The following is a 22,328-nucleotide window of genomic DNA, read 5'->3' as shown; positions in this document are numbered from 1 at the left end:
CCCAGCAGGCGCTGCAATTACCTCCGTGCTAAGGAAAAACATCCTTTTTCTTTGGGAAAGAAACACAATAAACCCCATTTTTTAGAACGCATCATGAACAAGACTTCATTGTATGTTATCTATGAAAAGTTAAGTACAGCTATTCAGAGCACAACTCAGAAGTAATGAGCCCTGTGATAAATTAAGACGTTGCTTTCATACATTATAGGGCATTCCCTGCGGATTAAGGCATTTTGAGCTACAAAGCCAACCTACAGCTTGATTGGACTGTTTTTTTTAATAACTGATGGGATTACATGCCAACATTTATATTTTATTTTGAACAATTTTCTTAAACCTTAGCAGAGACTTCTCTGAACATTAAAATGAAATAACATCAGATTTATGATTAAACACTGCTTCACTGAGTTTGCAAGTTACATTTTGGAGCAGCATTACAAAGCCAGAGGAACAGTATGTGCAGCTGACTCATCTACTTTCATTGTCCAAGATTTGAGTGGAAAAAAGGTGGAAAAATGCACGCCATATATGGCCAAGAGTAGACTGGATTTTTAAAATACTTCCAGTCTTCCAGTGTTATTCTAGGGTATTTTTAGAAAACAAGTTAAAAAATACCCACCATTTCCAAGATGTGCAATGACCAAAATGAAATTACTAAAATCACACCTACTACTGAAGCTGTGCTAGAAGGGGACAGTGGCAGAGGGAATGGTCTGTCAACCCTCAGGGGAGATTTCCCTGCCAACATTGCTTTATTTATATGTAGCCCATATTATCTACTTGCTGAGATGCTGCAAAAAAAATAATCGGTGATAATAAAGTGGTATACTGGTATTTTTTATTAAAATTACTACAAACAAGATGGATTAGCTAAACTCAGACGTGGCTGCAAAACAAAACAAAAACACTTTATAAAACTGACCGTTCATTTGCTCTTCATCCCACTTCCTAGTATCCACTAAAAAAATCATCTGCCTGACCTATGCGGCCCGAGTTCCCTAAATGAGTTCTTCAGAGAGACAAATAAACAACAGAAAACAGTAAAGCTAAAGAGATTACCAATTTCTCTCTTATTTCCTGCTGATCACCGCCAGGCTACGTTTCTGCCCTGAAGTGCAGACTTCATTATTAAAGATGGACACAATGCAAGCATATTCGGTGGGGGCCGGCTGTTCAGGAAATAGCTATAATTTGGTAAATAGCATAATAAACACTTTAGCATCCTTGATGCAATGGGTAATGAGCCAGTGCAGTCATAAGTATGTACATAACAATGTTAAGATTATACTGTATTTCACATTATATATCTACACACACTCATGTAGAAATGGCCGTATAATATTTCAACTATTACATTTGTTTCTCTCCTGACATGAATTTATTACTTTTTCCTCTGTACTCTGCACTCAGCCAGTCACTTGTGAAAGAAAACAACATTTTATTTCCATTCTTTGCTGTTTCTCTTCGGTTTTACTTCTAGAGTACCTACATAAACTCATCAGAGGCTTTTGTTCATCACGGCAGCCGAATGCATGATATTTTGAAGCACCAGAGATCCTGGAACTAAATGCAATCTCACAGCAAGGCACTGGCGCATCTATAGCCCGTGCGGGAGGGCCATTTAACGCCCGGCCTGTTCTCCATGCGCCGTGGAGAATAATGACAAACCAGAACACAGCCGCTTCATCCCGCAGCTGAGGGGGTAATGAATTACAGGGACAACTCACTATTAAAAGATTACAACATTAAAAATGATTTTTTTTTTTAGGGCAAATGATCATGTTTTCACATGATGCGAGTAAAATAGCTTACAATGTTATTGATTCTGCACTAGGCTGTAAGGGCTAGCCTGGATGCAGGCTCTTGGACTGAACTGGGTTTTAGTTAGCACTTCTCTGGCGTGATTCGCAATCCCAGTTCAGACTGTCTGCTCCAAAAGCTGAAAATATCAGTATTACTTAATTGGAGTCTCTAGACTTTCTCACAGCTCTTTTCCCCTAATAGCATTAGCCAGTTATAATGAAGCTGCAAATGCTCATAGCAGCTCTCCCTTAATATCATTACTCTCCTTCCACCTAAACCTGTCTACACTGCACGGTGCAAACTATGAAAAACATATCTGGAACAAAGCCTGTCTTTTACATGCTGGGCTTTCAAGTCGACATAGCCTATGGCTTCAAGTGCAATCACAGTGGCTTCATTTCAGAAAGAACCTGGGAGTTTAAGTACGGAAAAAAATATCTTTATCGAACAAGCATCAGGCCAGTCCTTCCATCCAAGGGATCTGGTTACCCGTAGACTTTTCAGCTTAATTCAGTGACAGATGAAATATGCACAGAACTGAAGCTGCTCCTTATGAGCTCTGGGTAAATACGTGTTTCCACAGGAGACTACTCAATCATTAGGCGCAGGATACAACAGCATCTAATATAAAGCGACTGTTTAATACAGACCATCTGCAACCTTTCTATCGGCTCCATCAAAACGTCTACCCTGGGTCAATTAAAAAATACCTCAGAAGTTGCATGCATAACCTTGCCTCTTTCCCGAACACCCTTCTGCTGTTCGCCGAGCGCGCCGCGCCGCCAGGCCCTTCCCGCACGCCCAAGAGCTGCTGCTTTGTGCGGTTTTCTCGTTGTCTGGTGCCCTCCACAGCCACGGGCTGCTGCCGCTTGGCGTTCCCCGGCTTTGCTCCCTGCTCCGGTAACGCCACCACAGGCCACGTTTTGTGAAGTTATTGCCGCTCTTCAACATACAAAGAGGTTACGTTTTGCCCCTACATCACGTGCATCTTTTTACGTAGTTACACCTTAAGGTTCAGTAATTACCACAGTCCTTATCCTTCTATATTCTACAATATGCTATCCTTCTGTTTTCATAGGCTGGCACATTTTACCAAGCAAGCAAACTGCAGTAGTTACTAGCTCATTTGGTAAGCATTTTCTCTCTGCTTTTCTGGAAAGCCAACCGCTACAAAGATCAGGAACATCACAGGTTGATTTTTCTGAATTTCAAAATTGTCATATTCTCTTGTATTTTTACAAAAAAAGCTACCTTGGATTTTAATTAAAGCAACTCTTTCAATGAGTACTTCAGCCTAATTATACCAAGAAGGTTTCAGAAAGGAGAAAGCTAGAGTAAAAATGAAGTATTTTAATTGACCCGCTCCTCTCTGAGAGATCCGCTGTGGCACGTTGGAGCCTTTGCGCTGCGTTCCCGCTCGCACGGAACTGCTCCGGGAATTCTGTAACCTCCCAAGGTCAGGATGCGGCTCCCTCCCATCAGGGTGCTGCTTGATGGAAACACTCTGTTGCGTGGGTTATGACCAATCCACAGTTCCTTGGAATATCTGCTGGTTTTTCCTTCAGCAAGACCAGCAGGCTGCTTTCAAAAAACATTTTGAAATAGCTCCTTGTTACTGAGGGTCCCCAAACCTTCCCCTTCATGCTGGTCACATCCTGGTCACCCTCAGTTAACATTTCATTTTCTACACTCAGGTCTGAGCACTTTTGCAGCTAATCCTTATTTCTTCTATTTTTGCCAGGAAACAATAAACATTTTCACTGTTTACCCCATCACTGGGCGTGCAAACTTAGCCTGGGCTCCTACAATTTTTCTGTTGTCTTTTACATGCACAAGTTTTAGCTGTGCTTCTAAAAGACAGGCTACGAACCTGCTTGTTACAATAATTTCTCCTCGGTTTCCTTTTTCCGGCTTTCAGAACCACTACAGTTATGTTGACTTTAATAAAGTTTCTTTCTTTTTTCTTTTTTTCCCTCCGAGAGATGACAATTATTGTGAAGCCGAGTTTCGAGACGGATGGACACGGAACAGAGCGGGAGGGCTGTAACGACCTCCCCGCGCTCGGGCGGAGGGGTTGTCATCTGTGCTGATTCAGTGCATTCAATACGATTGATCACACGACGCTTTTACCGCGCATTTGGTCAGCCTTGAAGCTGGCACCCAGGGGCCTTGCAGCACCCCCAGCTTGAGCTGTTCCGCACTGAATACTTTTATTCATAGCTGAGGGCAAAACCCTTACGTTGCACCCTAAAATTCCCTGAGCACACGTGGTGAGATTTTGTTTGAGGCCCACTGTTTTGTTCTTGATAGCAAGAGCCGCTGGGTGATTCTAATTAAATCTCATGGCTTCAATTATTTGTATGCAGACAGTACATCAATTTAAGTTGCTTTCTAGGTTCCCCCTGCCCTTCCTCGCTGAGGTTTTATTTTGGTCTTCCTCTCCTCTTTTCAGCCAGCCTTTGAAACCAAGTACTTGAGAGGGCTACTAAGCAAAACCTGGGCTTGATTTTATTCTTCCTATTGCTTCTTTAATTCAATATTTACAAACAGGGTGAAAAACTCCTTCAGTGCTTCATTTACAATCTTCTCACTTTAGCTTATAAATTAGCATGACATTTTATGTAACCAATTTATTTTTTTTTTATCTTTCCCCTTTCTCTGATCACTGCTGTATATGAAATCTCCTCTGATTTATACGACAGATTTCTGCGACAGCCTTTATACTCACAGGCTTGTTTTGGGTCCCTATCTGCCTTGCGTGATGATCTCCTCGCATCATTAAACGGAAACCTAGATGTTCAACATAATTTTCCATTTAGCTTTGTGGAAACTTAGGAATGGTGCTGGTCTGAGCACAGCCAGACGTCATGAAATGCTCAACCCCTCTGGACGCGCGTTCACGTCTACAGGAGGGAGCAGCCTGGTTTCGGCTGCCGGGCATCTTCCAAAGCCACCACACGTGGCTCCTCACAAAGAAACCCACGTGAGCTGTGACAGCCCAGATTCATCAAGCTGTCAGCTACCTGGAACAGCTACACCAGACCTTTCCACTAAGTTTTAATTATGGAGCAAAGGCATCACAGTATCACTGCAACAAACACGGTATCAAAATCAACAGCAACCAGCGCTATCGCAAGCAAGCAGCCTCATGGCAGTGACTGAGCCTTTGACCAATAAATTTATCTTTTATGGGTCATTTGTGCCCCTAGGTACTCAGCAAACAGCAGACATAACCAAAATAAACAAAGACCCAGAAAAACAAACTGACAGCCCCGGTCAACAAAAGGTCTGGGCACCCCGCGAAGGCATCGACCCAGCACCCCGTTCCATACGCTCCTGCACCAGGTCGGCGCGCGTCCATCTCCCGCGGAAGAGGAGACTGTTGGATCCGGAGAGGTTCCTTGGAGCGCAGGGAGCCATTGGCACCCTCCTTGTGCCTCCCCTGCAGGGTCCAACACCTGTATCCACCACCTCCCCTCCTGCCCTTCGGCAGACACCGTCTCAGAGCGCCTGGGCCGTTACCACATACTCTGCAAGTTAATTATATCATACTGCTAAAGATGCATGCACTAGTCTAGCAGTGGCGTAAAAGAACAAGAATACAGATAACAATTTAAAATGGCAAAGGTAAAAAACAAACAAACAAACAAACAAAAACAGACTCTGGGCGGATACACTTCTGTAAATTATATATATACACATCTCCAAAAGAGTTACCTCTGTATTAGAATTTGAGCTCCACTGTAGCCTTTTACTATGGCATGAATGCATTGTTTTAATAAAGATCTCGTGCAAAGACGACAGCAGAGCATATAATACAGCCATAGTTTATTGCTTTGTTCTCTGTTGGGCTGAGGCCTCAGTAAGTTATTGAATCGCTGAGGTAAATCCTGAACTATTTAGTTATTCTAAACCTCAATCCTCTGAGAATTTTTTCTACTCTAGGGTTGTGGGCTGGGTATTTTCTTTTTTAAAAAATTCTTTCCCAGTGGAAGATTACCTTTTCTCTGCTCCATTTTCAAGTGCATTAAGTGCATGGCCAGCGGTCTATGGTATAATATAAGTTTTCTGCAATAGGTCCAAGGCCTGTAGTGATTTTTTTCCACTATGACAGGATCATCTTCTTCCAATTTCTTTAAACTCTGGTCTAAACCCCGAAAAGATTAACCTCATTCTCTCCACTTTTAAACATCTTCACAAGAAGCAGCTGGTATTTAAGCTGGAATAAATAACATGAGCATGAACTAAATAAGTTTATTGCCATTGGAATATTTTTGTTATCAACCTTCAGATCTCTAAAACTTGCTGTACTTCTAATTAGACCGACAGAGCACTTATTGCATAGAAAAGTGGGCTCCTTCCCCCCATCAAAGCATGCACAAACGTGCAGGTCAGTCAAACACTGAGGTATCTTTGCCACCCAGATTTGCAATAGTAATTTCCATGCAGCGGAGGCAACACAAGCCAAACCCAGGTCATTTCGGCCGCAGGGACTCGAGCCGGTTCTGCACTCGGCTCTTTCCCCGCTCGCGGGTATGGCAGCTCACAGGCAGGTCGGGCAGTCCCAGGGAAGCGGCGTGGAGACAGCACATACCCTAAACTTAGGGTACATAACCCCAGCTGCATATACCCTACATAAATACCCTATATATATAGGGTACTAACTTTATGTAGGGTATATAAAGCTAGGGTAAAATGTTCTGCAGCCATACAGTGGCTTGGAGATTTTACAAAACCTTCACAATTTGACAGAAGTCTTGTATTGAGAATTATATTTACAGCGCAGACTGCATTAAAACAAACAAAAATCAGTAATTTAATGAACTAAGATGACTAAAAGCCTTGACCAGGGCAAGCTCCTTAGCCATACTTTCTCACTGCCAATTAGGGAAGCTGAATAATTTAGGAGCAAATGAATAGAAACAAGCACCAAAACCTCCAAACAGCATAAAGGATATGGAAAACTTATTTGGAAAGAACTGAAAGTCCTTTGAACAGTTTATTTCGCCAATTTAAAACCAGAACATTAAGGTATCTGTTCTACTAAGATACTGTAATCCGGGTTTCCAGAGCAGGGGATACGAGGCCCGGAGAGGGAGAGCGCTGGGAGCCCAGTTCAAGAGGCTGCGCTGCTGCTTTGGCGTGGTCGGGTCTACAGCGCCCTGCGGGAGACGGCAAATTTTAGGGACCATCTCACGAGCGGGTTCGAGGGTTACGGGGGATGACGGCCCACGTGGGGGCTCTGGGCAAAGCGGGAAGGTGCTGCTCACTTCTGCGAGGGCCGAGTAGGAGAGAAGGAGGAGCAACCGGCGGGGAGAAAACACATCTGCCCGTGTTAAGGTTTAAATGAAAAAACATTTTTTTTTTCTGCCAAGAAAGTATAAAACAAGCACTGAAGCTTGCGGACCAGGCTTGTTTCAGGTTCTCCCCCCCGCCAAAGAGAAAAAAGACCAAAGTTTGCAAAAAGTGGATGGGAAGGTGAGTGATAATGAGGAAAGGTCAAAGAGAGACTTGGGAGATGCAATGTGGAAAGGAGGGATGGCACAACAGGAGATTAAGAGGAAGAAAAAAGGGAATCACTGGAGAAAAGTGGGAGGAAGAGATTTTAAGGAGAAATCACACAAATCATACTGCTTTTAGATGCTCATTTTCTTAAAAATAAAGCTATTTGCCCGCTATTCTTTCCTGGAGGTAGCCAAGCTGTTTCTCAGCATTCTAGTTAACATATTTAACCTAGCAGTGACTACAAGAAGCAGGGAAATGCTACTACTATTAGTTTCTCCAAGCATAAAGGATAGCCTTTATATGAGGATACGCGAGGCCTGGAGCAGCTAAGCGAGGTAACCGAAGGCAGCCGGGAAGTCGGCTAGAAGCACTAGAAGCAAAGGCCCTCCCAGACGCTGCTCCTAAATCTTCAATAATTCCTTGGCCATCATCCCTCCAAAGTCCCATGCAAAAAACCAAAAGGGACAACGGGAGAGAGGGCCAGGGAGGCTCAAAGGGTCAGGCTTTTCTGAAGCGAGCGCACTTGATGTTCTCCAAGACGGTGCCCTCGAAGGAGCTTTGTTCCTTTTATAAGTCAGCAAAACAAAAGGTCAGCCCACTGAAATATTGGCCGGGTCTGACTTTCTTCTATTAATAACAAGTGGAGACACATTTTTTAAAGTAATAGTTAAATAAATGGCTACATGTCTGCAATCATTTCAGCTTAAAATGTCAACTGGATTTGAGATGCCATGTGCATTTAATCAATGACTCCACATTAAAATATAAATATTACTTTGGTTTGACTGCTTTGTCTGGCATAAATCATAATTCAGCGCGATGAGCACATTTCATTTTCTCTACAGATGGCTGTTAATGGCAATACCTATTAAACTGGCACCTGCCAGCACGTTGTGGTTAAGGGATCTGTGAGGAGCCCCCCCACCCTGTATCATTTTTCTGTTAATTCTCATCTTTCCCCCTGCATTTACCAAATTCATACGATAAGAAATACTGAGACAGAAAATCAACACGGCAGACTTTTGTGTCTCAAGGTAGAATTCATAGTCTGTACTGCATTTCTGCAGAAAATATGTATTTATCAGTTAAAATGCAGCTCAGGCAGCCTCAAGTCTAAACCTCGGCTTTAAACCCTTCAGGATCTTTGACCGCAACGCACAAACACACCACACAGCAACACCCCACGGACCATAACTTATACGGAAAACCTGGTATTCAAGTTTTATCCTCAGCCCAGAGATGGATTTTAAAACAAATAATAGGCAAGGCTATTGAGTGGAGGATAAACACATCCCCGCAGTGTTCTTGAGGAGGGGATACCAGCAAGAACACACTCTGCTTCTTAAGGCATTTTTTGCAGAAGAGGTTTTGTGGGAGACATCTGGACACGCTTAAAAGATGTGTCCCCTCCAGGACGCTCACATCTGCACAGGGCCGGGGCCTCATTGCATTGCAGCAGGTGGGAGATGCCCAGAGGTGCACACTGATGGGGCAGGGGGACGTTTAACTAGGCACATCACAGAATTTGGATGCACATTACCCACACAAAGCATGCTTGCTCTTTTTGATTAATAACGACTTGAATAATGATATTTTAACTTGAAGTGAACATGCAAGTGCTCTACAAAAAGCATAGTCCTCACAGCCAGTTTGCAAATTCCAGGCCTTTTAAACAGTCACAGGGAACTTTCTGCTCTGATCCGTTAAGTAAATATAAATCTCCTTATCCAAGTTCAGTAATGAGAGTAAGGGGTCTATTCTTCTTCACTACGCTTGCATACATCTAACGTTAATGAGATTTATGCATGCATATTAAGAGGAGAACAGATGCTTAATTAAACAAATAAGCCTTTAGTAGGCAGTCCATGTGATGCTCTGAGTACAAAACCCCGTTTTTTTCTCTGCCTTAGTCTGCCTGTGAATGCAAGTAAGGAGGGATCAATATGGTGGAGCAAAAGGACCAAAGTGAAACATATCATGTGAGATGTTGGTCTTCTTTATATTTTACACTCATGACAAACATTAAACCAATTGGGCATCCCTGCTCTCTCATTTACTTGGGCCGGACTTGTATTTATCAACTTACCTATTTGGAAAGCAGAAATATTTATTAGGCAAAAAGCAACCAAGGCCTCCGAGTAACTAACCTCCCTCAGGAACTGACTATCAAACACACAAGCAGGACCCATTTCAGATCATTTTGCTACTGAGGACAAAAACATCTAAAATAATTATAATTTAATTAGACTAAAATTTGTTTTAGTCTTGTTTTTCTTTTGTCTATCCACGTCTGTGCATTATTTCCAACATCCTACACATATATAGATGCACATATGTGTGCATGTATACACATACGTATGCACACAGGCAAACCCTGCCTCGCTCTGTCAATCAGATCCTCATGTTATTTGCTCTTTCTTCATTATATTGCTAACTTCTCCCACCCGTGCTTAACTTCTCAGCATAACACAGACCAGAAAAATTCCCTCCATCCGCTATCACAGTGCTACACTTAATGGAAGTCAATATCCATATATTATGCTATCTACTCTGCAATACCATTACAGGCTCAACTCTGCTGGCTGGAAAAAGTATCATTTTGAGCACAAGGCCTACAGTAGTAATAATGAAAAAAAAGGTCATTTCTGTCTTCCATCTAGAATGAAAAATTAAAATCACTAGGGCACTTAGCTCAAAGGAAAATTGGCAAATTAAGGGGACAAAAAAAGCATTCATGGTTCCTATTGTGAAATGGAAGGTAAAGATTTAAGATGAACTGTTATGTGAGAAAACGTACTATTTCTAAAGACGAAAAAGCAAATGCAACTAATATGCACATACATCTCTGCTTGCTGTACTTGCAGGTGCGTGCATAAGTACACGTCTCAAGCTGTAGATACGTGCAATATTTGGCAGAGTTAGATATTTTCCACCTTGACCAATTTCGAAGGCATTCACTAGTACACAAGCAAAGCCCAAACTTAAATACTTTACGCTTAAATGCTTAAAACTTAAATACTTTGATTTAGGAGGAGGAGGGTTTCCAGCCCCTGAACCAGAGGTGGAACTAATGAACGGATGAATGAGAGGGTGTTTTTTCGCTGCACTCCAGTTTGGCAAAGCTCTTTCCTCTGAGTCACCAATTACACACTTGCTCTTAGATTTTTACATCCCCCAAATTCCTGACTTCAGCCTGCCGGCCTCTGCCTAGGGGAACTAGCTATTAAAATTTCACTGGTGTGGCCGCAGTCCACCAGCTAAGTTACCTTCATAGCCATAAAGCTGAAAGGGCTACCCAGAAATTTTACAATCACTATCTGGGAAAGCTAGTAAGAGAGCCACGGACTCCTTGCATTTATTACACCCCAGGTCCGTAACAACCGCTGTGGGATTAGGATAGAGAGCAGCAATGTGTGGCAGATGTCACATTCCCCTGGTGATTTAAAGGTTCAGTCTTTCTCCAACTTAATTTAGAAATTAACTCAAAGCCATGCTTAGTCACAAAAGAATATCTGATAGGACTTCAAAGCATGGCAATTAATAACTACAGATGACAAATTTCAAATCTAGGAGTTTAGCACCTAGCAAACTGCGGAATAATTGTTTTTTTATTTTAGTTTAACCTTTTGGTGAGCTGAGCTTCGTGTTTCTGGCACCAAGCGCTAATGCGTTTTGCATTAGTGCAGCGTGTCAGGGATTTCCACCACGCTGCACTGGGGGTAAATGAACCTTCCCAGGCAGCCTCCAGAGCCCCCTTGCACGGGCTTGGACCGACTTCTGACCCCACCGCACTGCACTAGCTCGACTTAAAAGCAGAGAAAATGTTGTTTCACTACAGCGTTTTTCATGGAAATGCAAACACCTCTCAAAAGAACACAAGGAGGCTCCTTAGAGGCAGACCAGTCTTCTCAGAACACACCAGGCCCTGAAAAGAGGAAAGGCAGGAACCAAGATTTCCACGTGCTACAGCTGAGTCTTGCTGCTTTTAATGAATCTGTAGGGAACGTATAAAGTTTAGCACAAAACTGAACATCGGATCTGTTTGGAAAGGGTTTAAGCACTGGTGCTAGACACTGGCTTCTTCCTGTGACTGCAGGATAAATTTAGTCACGGCTCTGCTAATGATAGCATTTAATGTAACTGTTTTCCTGATATACAATATCAATTTACTTTGCCTTCTGTTGTCTAGCATTGGGTTATTTAGTGAGTTATGATGGTGCAATGTGCCAGAACACATCAAAAAGTAAAATAATGCTTGCTTAGCCAATGTTACATACAGTTAGCCAAACCAGCTTCTGTTCTTCGGACAGCACATATGCAAACCCAGTACTACAGCAGGTGATACATGCACTGGGACCTCAACGAGACAGATCATTCGTACAACCAAATTGGGATGCACAAACTCTACCCAATCTCCATCCTAATAAAATACTGCTCTGCATGGTAGGAAGTTAGTTAATCGGCAACAACGAGCGCCATCCGCCTCTGAGGCCTACGCTATATTGACTTATCTTGCTGCAAGTGCAGGAGTCAAAAATGCTGCAGCTCCAAATTCTGAGTGCATATTTGGAAATACTGAGTAAAACAACAAAAATCAAATCAGAGAGAAAAAAACCCCACAACAATCACAAAAATAAAAGTACGATTTGTTGATGGTCTTCTTGAATCACAGCCACCTAAATAAAGCTCCAGTCCAGGAAAAGCTTAACGGGAAAGCAATCTTTTTTTTTTTTTGTATGTGTAAAAAAAAAAAAAAAAGAAAGAAAGAAAAAGAAAAAAAGACCAGGAACTAGAAACTAGAAGTAAATAGCAGCTGAGCAACAGATGAGGCACTAAGTGAAATCTGTTAGCAACTGCTAACAGCTTTGCTATTTTCTGTTGTTAAATTAAAAAAAAGAGAAGAAAGAAAAAACCCATGCAGTAGCAATACCAATATGTTCAAAAATCTCAGATGCAAAAGACTAAAGCCCAACACTTACACCTTCTTGTACTACAGATAAATCCTTGGGTTTGCTTTTAATATCTTGAAATGCCTTATTATTGATTAAAAGGCAGGAACAAGCCAATTGACACGGACATCAAGGTAGAACTTGTTACAGCCACATATGACACAGCAAAAACAGCACAAAAAGCCCAGCAAGGATGAACGTGACTCTTCCAGCAGATACTTCATGCCTCAAACTCAACTCTCTTTTGTCCTTGATACCCGAGCCCTGGTCCCTGCACGCGTCCCCTGGGAGAGCTCAAAACCGGGTTCCTGATCCTTCTGCTGCAGGAGCTGGTGCCAAGGAGCAGGATTCTGAGCCCAGTCTCCACGCAGGTTCAGCAGGTCTGTTTTCCTACTGTGTGGCACCGCTGAGCGCGGATCCACTCCGAGCAACATGGCCCAGGAATCAGAGCAACGCGGAGGCAGCGGCACGGGGCTCCTGCTCTCCAAAGCGGCATGGCTGCCAATCCCTCAACTAGCCTAAAAAAAATCATTGCAGTCAATCTACAGTGTACCGACAAGATAATCTTGTTCCTTTCTTTCTTCCTACCTTTGCCAACTGGTTTTGTAACTTCTTTTCTGCTGGGTCTGCCTCCCCTGTCAGTCTGGCAGGGGCTCCATCCCAGGTTCCCCATTTTGCAGATCTCTCCCCTCGGAGGGAACACAAACATCACCACGACCCCTGCGCAGGCGCCTAGAGACCCCTCCTGCACCCAACTGTCTGCTTGCTACACAGTGCCCACATGCCTAAAGCCTCCCACGGCAGCTTCTCCTTGGCATTTAAATGCAGCAGGCCAAAAACTGAAGTCATCTCTGTTTCCAAATACTTTGCTCTACTTCTTCCTTTTATGCTACCAGGAACTAGCAGTCACCTTGTCTGCTGCAGAAGCTCACAACTTTCTGCCATCTTCAGCTTCTCTTTTTCCTCCCACAGATGTTCAACCAATAATCCATGCCAGTTCCCTCTCCACAACGTCAGGAGAGATCTGGCTGTTCCTTTCCAGCCATGCTGCTGAAATATTTGATCATCTAAAACCTCTTCCTGCAGTCTCCTCCCTCGCCCTCCTGACAAACACTTTTCACTCTGCCGATTGCTGTAAAACTACGACCCAATATTTTGGCAGTATCTAACTCCTCTTAAGTTCTCCCGCTATCTCCCCATTCAAAAAATGTATGGTTTTGCTCTCCTTGTTACTCACAGCAGTTTCTTCCTGCAAAAATACCTGCCTATTTTTGCCCATCTTGAGTAGAACATAGGCTGCTGTAAACCAAACAATTCTGCTGTAAACCAGTGCTCTTTGCTCTTGTTCAGTCTTGACAGGTCACCACCCTTCTTTCATTTTGATCATGCCTGCGGTACCGTGGACTCCTGTATTCTCAGGAATAAGTTTTCTTTTTCATGAACATTTTGGTAAATTCTGGGAAAAACACTCATAAGGCCAAGAAGACCTCCCAGATGACCTGTTAGTTCTTACACAGAGCCCATCCTTTTTTCATTGCAACCTGTTGCCTCCATCTTCATGCCTTTATATAAAGCTTCAACAGCGTGAGACACAAGTTCCCATTCGTGCTGCCACGCAGGTAAATAAGTACAACTACAGGTAAATAAAAGCACTTACTGTCTGCTGGGGAGACTATCAAAATAAAAAGCTAGCACATGAAAAGAACAGGTGGATAAAAATCACACCTACAACCAAAATGCAATTGTTTGTCACGCAAGAGGAACCCTATTGCCCCGGCTCTGCAGACCGATACCGTGAGGCTTTTGTGTCAGCCACAAATGCGCGATTCGGATTTTGACGTCATCCCAGGCTCTTTCTGGCTCCGGCATCGCACCCCGTAAGAAAGAGCCTGTGCCTAAAACTCCACCGAGTCTGTCAGCGATGCACGAGCCAGAGCAGTGCCGCTTCTGTCAGACCTCTGTGCCAAGGCCTCTCTGCCTCCCACAGACCTATTTACTGCAAGGAGCTAAAAAAGGGAATGAAAACAGACATCAGGATGCACAAGAAGAGAGTTGCTGAAGCCACTGTCCTCATTATTCAGTGTTTTGACTCTAGTTCCACGTTCAGCCCTGTTTCCTTACGCGGTGGGACACAAATGTGCGTGCAGAGCACAGGCGGGAGCCTCCTCCCCAGTCCTGAAGAGCCCGTCTGGGTTATGCAGACTGGGGCACGCACGTTGCCTCCCTAATAAGTGCCAAACCATGGCAGTTTGGCACACAAGCGTGCCTGTGTTTTGGACAACACATCCTCACTGCCCTCACAGACGGTGGGACAATTTTGAGAATTCCTGTTGATGATGCATGGAAGAGAGTTGGCTAAAACCTGCCATGTGTAGGGTCAATATAACACAGCAGGGCTGAGTCCAGAGAACACGGCTACAGAACCTGCAAGAAAGCTCACATAGTGCTGTCCTATTGAGCACTACTGTAAGTGGGACCTTTTAGCAGCTGAATTTTAGATTACTGGTTACATGCACCTTTGATTAAGCAACAGCCATGGCTTTTGAGTGCACGCCCATCTGCTCTGCAATACAGCATGCCAGGAAACACCAAAAGGCTCCTAAACCTCACAGTGTTCAGTAACACAATCAGGCTTGTAGCCCATTGTCTTCTCTGCAGGAGGTCATTAAATTTCCTCCAGATATGCTCTATTAATTTCAAAGATCTACTTAAATTAAACCACTTGAACACACTCAACATGCACAAGAAGCAGGGATGACAAATTAGGGTGCCCACAATACCTAAGGCTCCAGGCAAAAACAAGGAAATGACCAAGGGAAAAATCCTTCAAACTTCAAGTGGGGTAAGTGCCGCTAACCACAACCAGTGCCACCTGCAGCTGTGGCTGAACAGGCTCATGCGAAGGCAGCACCATGGCTGGGTCTGTTTGCCCAGCACTGACACATGGGATCTAGTCGCTGTGAACTGTGCACCTATTCTGCATTCGGGTAGCAAGTCCTGCTTTGGCTGCTTCTCTTGGCAAGGACTCACGAACACGCTCACAGATTCCGCCTTGTGCAAAACTTGCCTGAGTACAGCACAGCTAGGCATTCCCAAAGATCATTGCTCCACCATTTCTGAGCATCAGGCTGTCCTGGCCAGTCTCTGGAAATTCCAGAGATGAAAAAACAACCAAAAGACACTGAAGAAATCCAAACAATTGGGTGCAGGGAGAAAGCTGAGGTTTTGACCACTGCAGGCAATTGCTAAAGCAATGAAAAAAAAAACAAGATTTTATCATAACTAGTAGTTTTCAGCAACTGTGAATGTTATGAGACTGTTTATAGTAACACAAGCAATCCTACTCTCCCCAAAGCATGCAAAGGAAAAGCAGATAAGCGAGGAAAGAAGAGGTGAAGGTCTGAGTGTGGGAGTGGGTCATGTATTACTCAGAAATAATCCCCGCAAAGCCATCCTCCACCCCTCGCTTGTTTTTAGCTTGAAACCTTGAATTTTTTTGACATATGGGAATGAATTTCAGAGGCACAAAAAGACATTTTGTCTGCCAAATGTCTTTTGCCTCAGTTACAAGTTTGGTGTAAAAGTATAAACTGATTTCTTTTTAAATAACATAAACACTATTCTGAGTCCAACTGAAAAAAATCTTCCTCCACTTTATGTGAATATCAGCGGTTTCATATGTTATGAGCATGGGTTTATTCTATTTTCTTTTTTAAATACCATACCTCAACATGACACCAAAGCCTTTCTTCTTTTTCTTTTCTAGGTCTTCACTTTCTTCTTTCCTTTTCTTCTCTTTGCTTTTAGCCTTGCTCTTTTCTTTCTTCTTCTCTTTCTCTCTGTTTTTTTTGTCTTTTTTTACTTTGGCTTCTACCTCTTCTGTTTCAGGATTGCTCGGAGGGGCAGGCTCCATGTTCTGTGCTTCTTGACCAGAGTGAGAGCTCTTATCAGAGAAACCATCTGCACAGACGAAAGAGCAGCAGTGAGAATGGTTAGGGTTCAGTTATGAACACCCAAATATGTAGGAAGACACAAAACACAGCATTGGTGTCTACAAAGTGCTCAACTGACTCGCAGTGCATATTCACATAATTGAATAATTTTAAAATCAGACTAAACATATTTAGTGTACTCAAGCAGGTTTCTGTTGCAAATTAAATACAGAATTATTACAGTGACTTGTTTGCTAGTTATTATTCCTGACAGGAAAACCCTGACATGTGGTAAAACACTATGCTATTTAAGATCTGGCTTGTTAACCCCCATCAGCTGAAAAGAAAGCCGACACGCAGGGAAGCAAACGCTGAGAGCTGCCTTCAATAAGAGGTTCTGGGGACTGACATAACCCACCTACGTAACAAAATGATTTCATTCACTCCTTGGGATCTTTCTGTTTTATTGTCTGAAGAAAAGAACAGAGGATCTGTTCTGCCTGCTAGGAAAAGAGGAGTTTTTTCCTCTTTTTTTTCCCCTTCTATCTGGGAGCTCAGGAATCAATCATAGATGTAAAACCTGGTGCTATAAGGAGGAGTATTTCCAGCTGGGGGACTGTAAGCCCATGTCAATAGAGCGAGCACCATGATGCTGTCACGGGCTCTACCTTGACTAGGCCAGGAAACAAACATCCTGGTTGGAGAACAGGGCTCTAGACAGTTCTGTAAAACAAACAGGATACTTTTCAATGTAATCTGAAGAAGGCAGCTGCTTCTTGAAGCTGAAGAATACAGCTCCTTAAGGACTGAAGTCTAATTCCTTCAACCTACTCCTGCCCCAAAGGAGATCAGTGAAAGGCTTGCTGCTAAACCCAGCTGTGGGTGGATGGGGCGCTGCAAAGACAGCTCCATTCAGCACAAGGTATAAGCAGCTTTTAAATTCAGCCAACTTCAATGGGATTAAATCACTCGCTCGTGTGCTTGACTGAGCTGACTGCCAGCAATGCTAACCGAAGGTGGTTCCATCAGCAAGTACGAGCAGCAACATACCCTCTTCAGCATCCTCGGGTCCGTCGTAAGACTTGTCGATGGCAGCTCGGAAGCTCTCGTTACATCCCCGACCACGGACCACGTGGGGCCTGGGTCTGTGAAAAGGGAGTTCGTTCTTCCGGACTTCAGCCACGGCCGTCTGCAGACTCTCCAGGGAGCTGGACTTCTTCAGGCCCAGAGTGGGGCCAAAATCTTTGCTGGAAGAGTCTGGGAAAGAAACAGTTAAGTTTACACACTGAAAACCACACAGAAGTAAAACTTGTCAGATATATTTAATTGTGTACTTTATTACTTGGGGGCTCTGAAATAGTATGCAACCGCTGTAATTTGTTCTAAAAATATCATTAAGTTAAGCCTAGTTCAGTAGAAATCTCTGTTTGGACTTGGGGGGAAATGACATGTAATTCACAGACCTGAGAACAGCAGTGGGCAGGAGCCCGTGCCTGGACATGGCTGTGGGTCTCAAGAACACTACCCAGAGACTCCCAGAAGGAAGCACTGCTGCCCAACCAGCCGTTTGGCTTTTTTGAACAAGGCAGGCTGCATGAATGACTGATATTTTCAAACACATCCCTCCTGTGAGAAGATATTATTAGTTCTCTTACAGTGTTATCCAGCCTTTCTCTTCAAGCTGGAATTGGTGCCGTGCTATCAACATACACAGCAGGTTTTGCCAGAAACATAAATACTTCTAGCAAAGTAGAGCTTAATATAAACTATAGTGCTGCCTCCTTCCTTGTTCTTAGGCATGAGAAAGTAGTTTATACAATAAAGACAGAGTAAATACCTTCCCAAGTCCCCCCATGTTTTCTCTCATCAAATGCCTGACTTTCCCCTCTTAAAGGGACGTTCTTTTGTGGCAGCTTAAGTACTGCTAGTGCTAATAATTAGCACTAATGCTAATTACTGTTAGCACAATGGTAATGGGATAGGCACAAAAAGTTCACAGAGCACATGCAACAAACAGAAAATCACAAACACTGCTTAATCCAAAAGTTTTTACAGTGTCTACTTAATGTTTACATTGCAAAGTGGTAAATATGACGCAGAAGCACTAAGGAATAGACTTTGGCTCGCTGCAGTCTCAGAGCACACAGGATGCTTTGACTTCCCCAGTTTCTAAGTGCTACTAACGCCAGCAGCAGGAAAATGTAAGAATGAGGGACCTGCACCAACACGTCCACGTGCCGGCCCTCCTGACAAGGCTTGAGGATTGCTGCAAAGGCAGATGTGTTAACACTGGGCTGCGATGTTAGCAGCCCTAGAGCACAGATATTCCTGAACCCAAGCAGTGCCATCAGTGGATTCCCGAAGGAAACAGCTAAGGACTGGCACCAAGTAGGGAATCATTAGCAGTGGATAAAGCAACCCACACTACCAGTGCAGACTTGCTCAGAGCTGGAGGGAGGCAGGGGAAAAAGATGGAGAAAAGCTTAAGGGAGATCTGGTTGCTAGGCCACAAAATGCAATCTTCTCGTCTTCGTTAATGTCCGTTCTGGAGACCAGCATCCCTGCCAAAGCAGCGAGTGCTAAAATGGAGCGCAAGCAACCACCACGCATGGAAGGTGCTAGAAACGGCTGCCAAGGCGCGTGGCAGCCGGAGGCTCCGCGGTCCCCGCAGGCCCAGGAGTGGCCCTGGCCCCGCGAGATGGCAAAGGCCCCGGCCCTGCGGCCGGCGCTCGCTTCGGGCCGCTGCTCTTCCCCTAGGATGGGGATTCCAGACAAAGCCATGCCAGCAGCTGTGGCTTTGTGGTGAGGCGCTCAAACGTGCCCCACGGCAGGGCTAAGGCGGCCACCCCGGCAGGCCGGCCTGCACGGAGAAGGCTCCTTGCCACACACGTGCCTCAGGATCCCGGGGAAACACAGCGCTGCCAGCACAGGAGGCTTCTTCCCGCATGAACAGTCCGGCTTTGGTGTTTTGTCCTAATGGGAAAGTTCCCCCCCAGGAATTAATTTTAGCGGTAGCTAGCAACAACTTCCTGTTTGCTCCTTTAGCGAGAGCACTTACAGAGAACCGCACATCTTGTTTGCGGGTTCCTATTGCAACAAGGAGGGAGAAGGCAAAGTGGGCACTGCTTACTTACCAAGTAAGTTCAGAGAAACATTCTCTTGGAAAAGTGATACATATATACATACATACATATATATATATATATATATATATATATTTTTTAGAATTTCCCGAAGTTAGAGCAGAAACAGGACTGACTTGCGATCACTTTTTTTGCCCAAAGCTTTTGATAATATTTTGCCCAATGTTAGCAAAAAAACAGAATAAAATGGCAAAGATTAACTACATTTCTTTCTTACTGGCAATGAAAGTAAAATTTCATCTCTCATCTTCCCATGTTTTCGTATTTAAAAGGTATCGTCAGTTATTCCAAAGCTTACTGAAACCTGTTAGTAACAGATTACTAGTTAGGCATTAGAACGCCCTTTCTCAAGGCTATAATTATTTAGTCTGAAATTTCACTGGCACCATTGGAAGCTTCTCACTATTAGCATCAGAATTATCTCATAAAAAAAAAGTCTTAATGTAGGTGATAAGTGATTGCATTTTTCCTTATCAATGCAGGCTTTAAACCATGTTGAAAACATGATTTTCTTCTAAGATGTTAAAAAAAAAAAAAGCCATTACCTTCTCCACCCAGAAAAACACAAACTGCCACCTCATCTTATGTTACTAGCAGACATATGTGCATGCACACAAGAGAGAGAGGCAAAGAGATGCACAGGGACTATCTGGCCCTACTTAGGTTTTGGATGCAAAAATACAGCAGGGCAATGAGTAATTTAATTGCTCATTATGTGCAGAAATACTTCCTCAGATTTTAAATTTCTTAAGGCCTCATTTATAGTAAAGTTACACTCTTGGAGCAGAAGGATAAAAAGTCAACTGCAGAAACCATTTTCTATAAATGGTGCAGTGCTTTGTGGCTCTCTACTGAATTTTGGAAAGAAAACAACTATTGGTATCAGTAAGTGCCTATGACTGGCCGAAACCAAGTTATGGGTTCAAAGTTAACATCCATAAGTGACCACCTTTAACTGCTTTAACTGGAAGACAGCATGATATCTACCTCAGTTTTCTATGTTTCCATCAGATGTTGTTTTTCCCCTCCAGGTAAAGTAAAAATAAACTCACTTTCTGTTGTTTTATTAATATCAGTTATTTACTGGCTTCTCTTTCCCACATTTGCACACTCCTCTCTCTTCTGGGGCCAAGCGGAAGGAATGGTACCAAAAGAGAGAAAAAGCAAAGAGGGTTGGGAGGCACTGCAGATAAGGAAGTCTATACTTATTTAACATGAATTTTACATTTTATATGTCTCCTTCTTGAAACGTGAGACTGTAAGAATATGTTTAAGGCATAATATTTACAGGAACGAATTTGTAAGAGCTACACTAATCTGCTTTCTAAAATTCTGAAAGATACTGTGAGGTTAAAACCACTTTATGAAGAAAAAAATGACAGGAAAGTTTTGCCAAGTCTGAGCAATGAGAATAAGCAGAGTTTGAATAGATCACATAGAGCCCGGCACACCATGCCGGACACACGCAGCAGCCTGGGGAAGACTGCACGGTGAAGAGGGAAACCGCAGGTCCGTGGGTACACAGGACACGTTTGCGTGACATTGGAAGTACAGGCAGTTCCCAGATTACCCACCTGGGCTTTTCCCATAGGAATTAATGCATCACTGCATCGCTAAACTTGAATCACCCCTGTAAGAGGCGAGGCTGGCGGAGGGGGTCTCCAAAGCACCCAAACTGCTGCTTGGGAAGGAGCAAAGCTCCGGCAAAGCGCAGGATCATCATGTGCTCCGGCAAAGAGGCCGCTGCCGGGGCCCATCGGAAAACCGAGTCCAGAGACACCCAGAGACCCCCTTGCTGTAGGGCTGCCGTTTGTGCGGGAAGGAGCAGCTACGGCCGTTCGCTATAGGAAAGATGTCCAGAAACACAAGAGCAAGAGACAGCCAGGCAGACTTGGCTGCTTTTCTCTCCTCTGCTCCTTTCACAAAATCTACTCCTAAATAAATCGATGTGTAAAGTGAAAAGCGTTGATGTCCCTTTTAATAAGTGTAAGGTCAAGAGAGAAAACAGTCGCTGTCATTACTGACCCCCATGTGACAGGAACATCAGAGACCAGGTAGACAGACACGGTTCTTGCCCACAGGGTTGCAGTATCATATGGTGGCTTGGATTAATTCATGTGCGCTTCTTTGTGAGCCATTTCATTTAGTGTAGCTCCATTTATTTCTGGTAGGATTCACAGTATGCACAACTGCAAAGGATTTTTCCTCTCACTTACGTTTTTATACTCCGATACTTGCTCAATCACCAATTGATTGAATGCAGAGACTGATTTAGGAAGGGGAGATCTCAAAGCTCCTACCTCGGTTTTTGATTTTCAAATGGAAAGCTTTAGAAGGATATTTCAGTAGAGTAACCTTAAACGATGCTGCAGCCCCTTCAACACTTGCTTATAGTGTAAGCACAGAAAAGATTATGAAGAGTTTGATACAAAACAAGACAAAAGCACCAACTCTCGCGCTCCCAAATTAGGGCCAACACGCACGTCTTGCTCGTTTGATACCTCAGACCAAGCAACCCAAATGAGACGCAGAAACACCGAGCACTGACAGAAAAACCTAAGAAAGAAAAATCAAAGTATGGGGGAATTTAACAAGTTCTCTGATTAAAAGAGCCGCTTGCAGACTTCTTATTTACAGATATTTCAATCCATTTTACCGCATATAATGATTGCAATTTAGCTCCTGCTTGCACAAACGGCAATTTCCTCCGTGAATAACGGCAGCGCACAATTTGGAGCCCAGACGGGGCCGCGGGAAGGCGGCAGTCCTTAGGTGAGAGGCGGCACCGCGGCACGTAGGGCACCTCTGCAAGCCAAGCGGTCGGGGCCCTGCTCCTGCACGCTCAGGATTTCAAGAAGAGCCACACGTACATCACGAGACATTTCTAAAACATGCTAATAAGTTCCACAGAGCAACATGAAAGCTAAGAATTAGGAGTGAAAGGAGTTCAAGCCAAAGCACACGGAGAAAGGGCTCTTGCATTTGCTGAGTTAGCG

The 22,328-nt window shown here is 43.7% G+C and overlaps 1 protein-coding gene across 2 annotated transcripts in view; it reads right to left on the bottom strand.

Moving 5' to 3' along the window:
- PARD3B (par-3 family cell polarity regulator beta) overlaps window positions 1–22,328 on the bottom strand; it is a 354,457-nt gene that overhangs the window by 101,351 nt on the left and 230,778 nt on the right. For both annotated transcript variants that reach the window (XM_088523731.1, XM_010213086.2), the window contains 2 exons: window positions 17,240–17,446; window positions 15,983–16,217 (listed from right to left, as the gene is read on the bottom strand). In XM_088523731.1, coding sequence (XP_088379857.1) covers window positions 15,983–16,217; window positions 17,240–17,446 — 442 coding nt within the window. The remainder of the gene's footprint in view (window positions 1–15,982; window positions 16,218–17,239; window positions 17,447–22,328) is intronic.

The sequence above is a fragment of the Tinamus guttatus genome, unplaced genomic scaffold (assembly GCF_059628265.1).
Source record: "Tinamus guttatus ecotype Peru unplaced genomic scaffold, ASM5962826v1 Tinamus_guttatus_pri_ptg000197l, whole genome shotgun sequence".
NCBI classification, from domain to species: Eukaryota; Metazoa; Chordata; class Aves; order Tinamiformes; family Tinamidae; genus Tinamus; species Tinamus guttatus.
The sequence above is the reverse complement of the archived record's forward strand: the minus strand, read 5'-3'. Positions and strand labels throughout refer to the sequence as shown.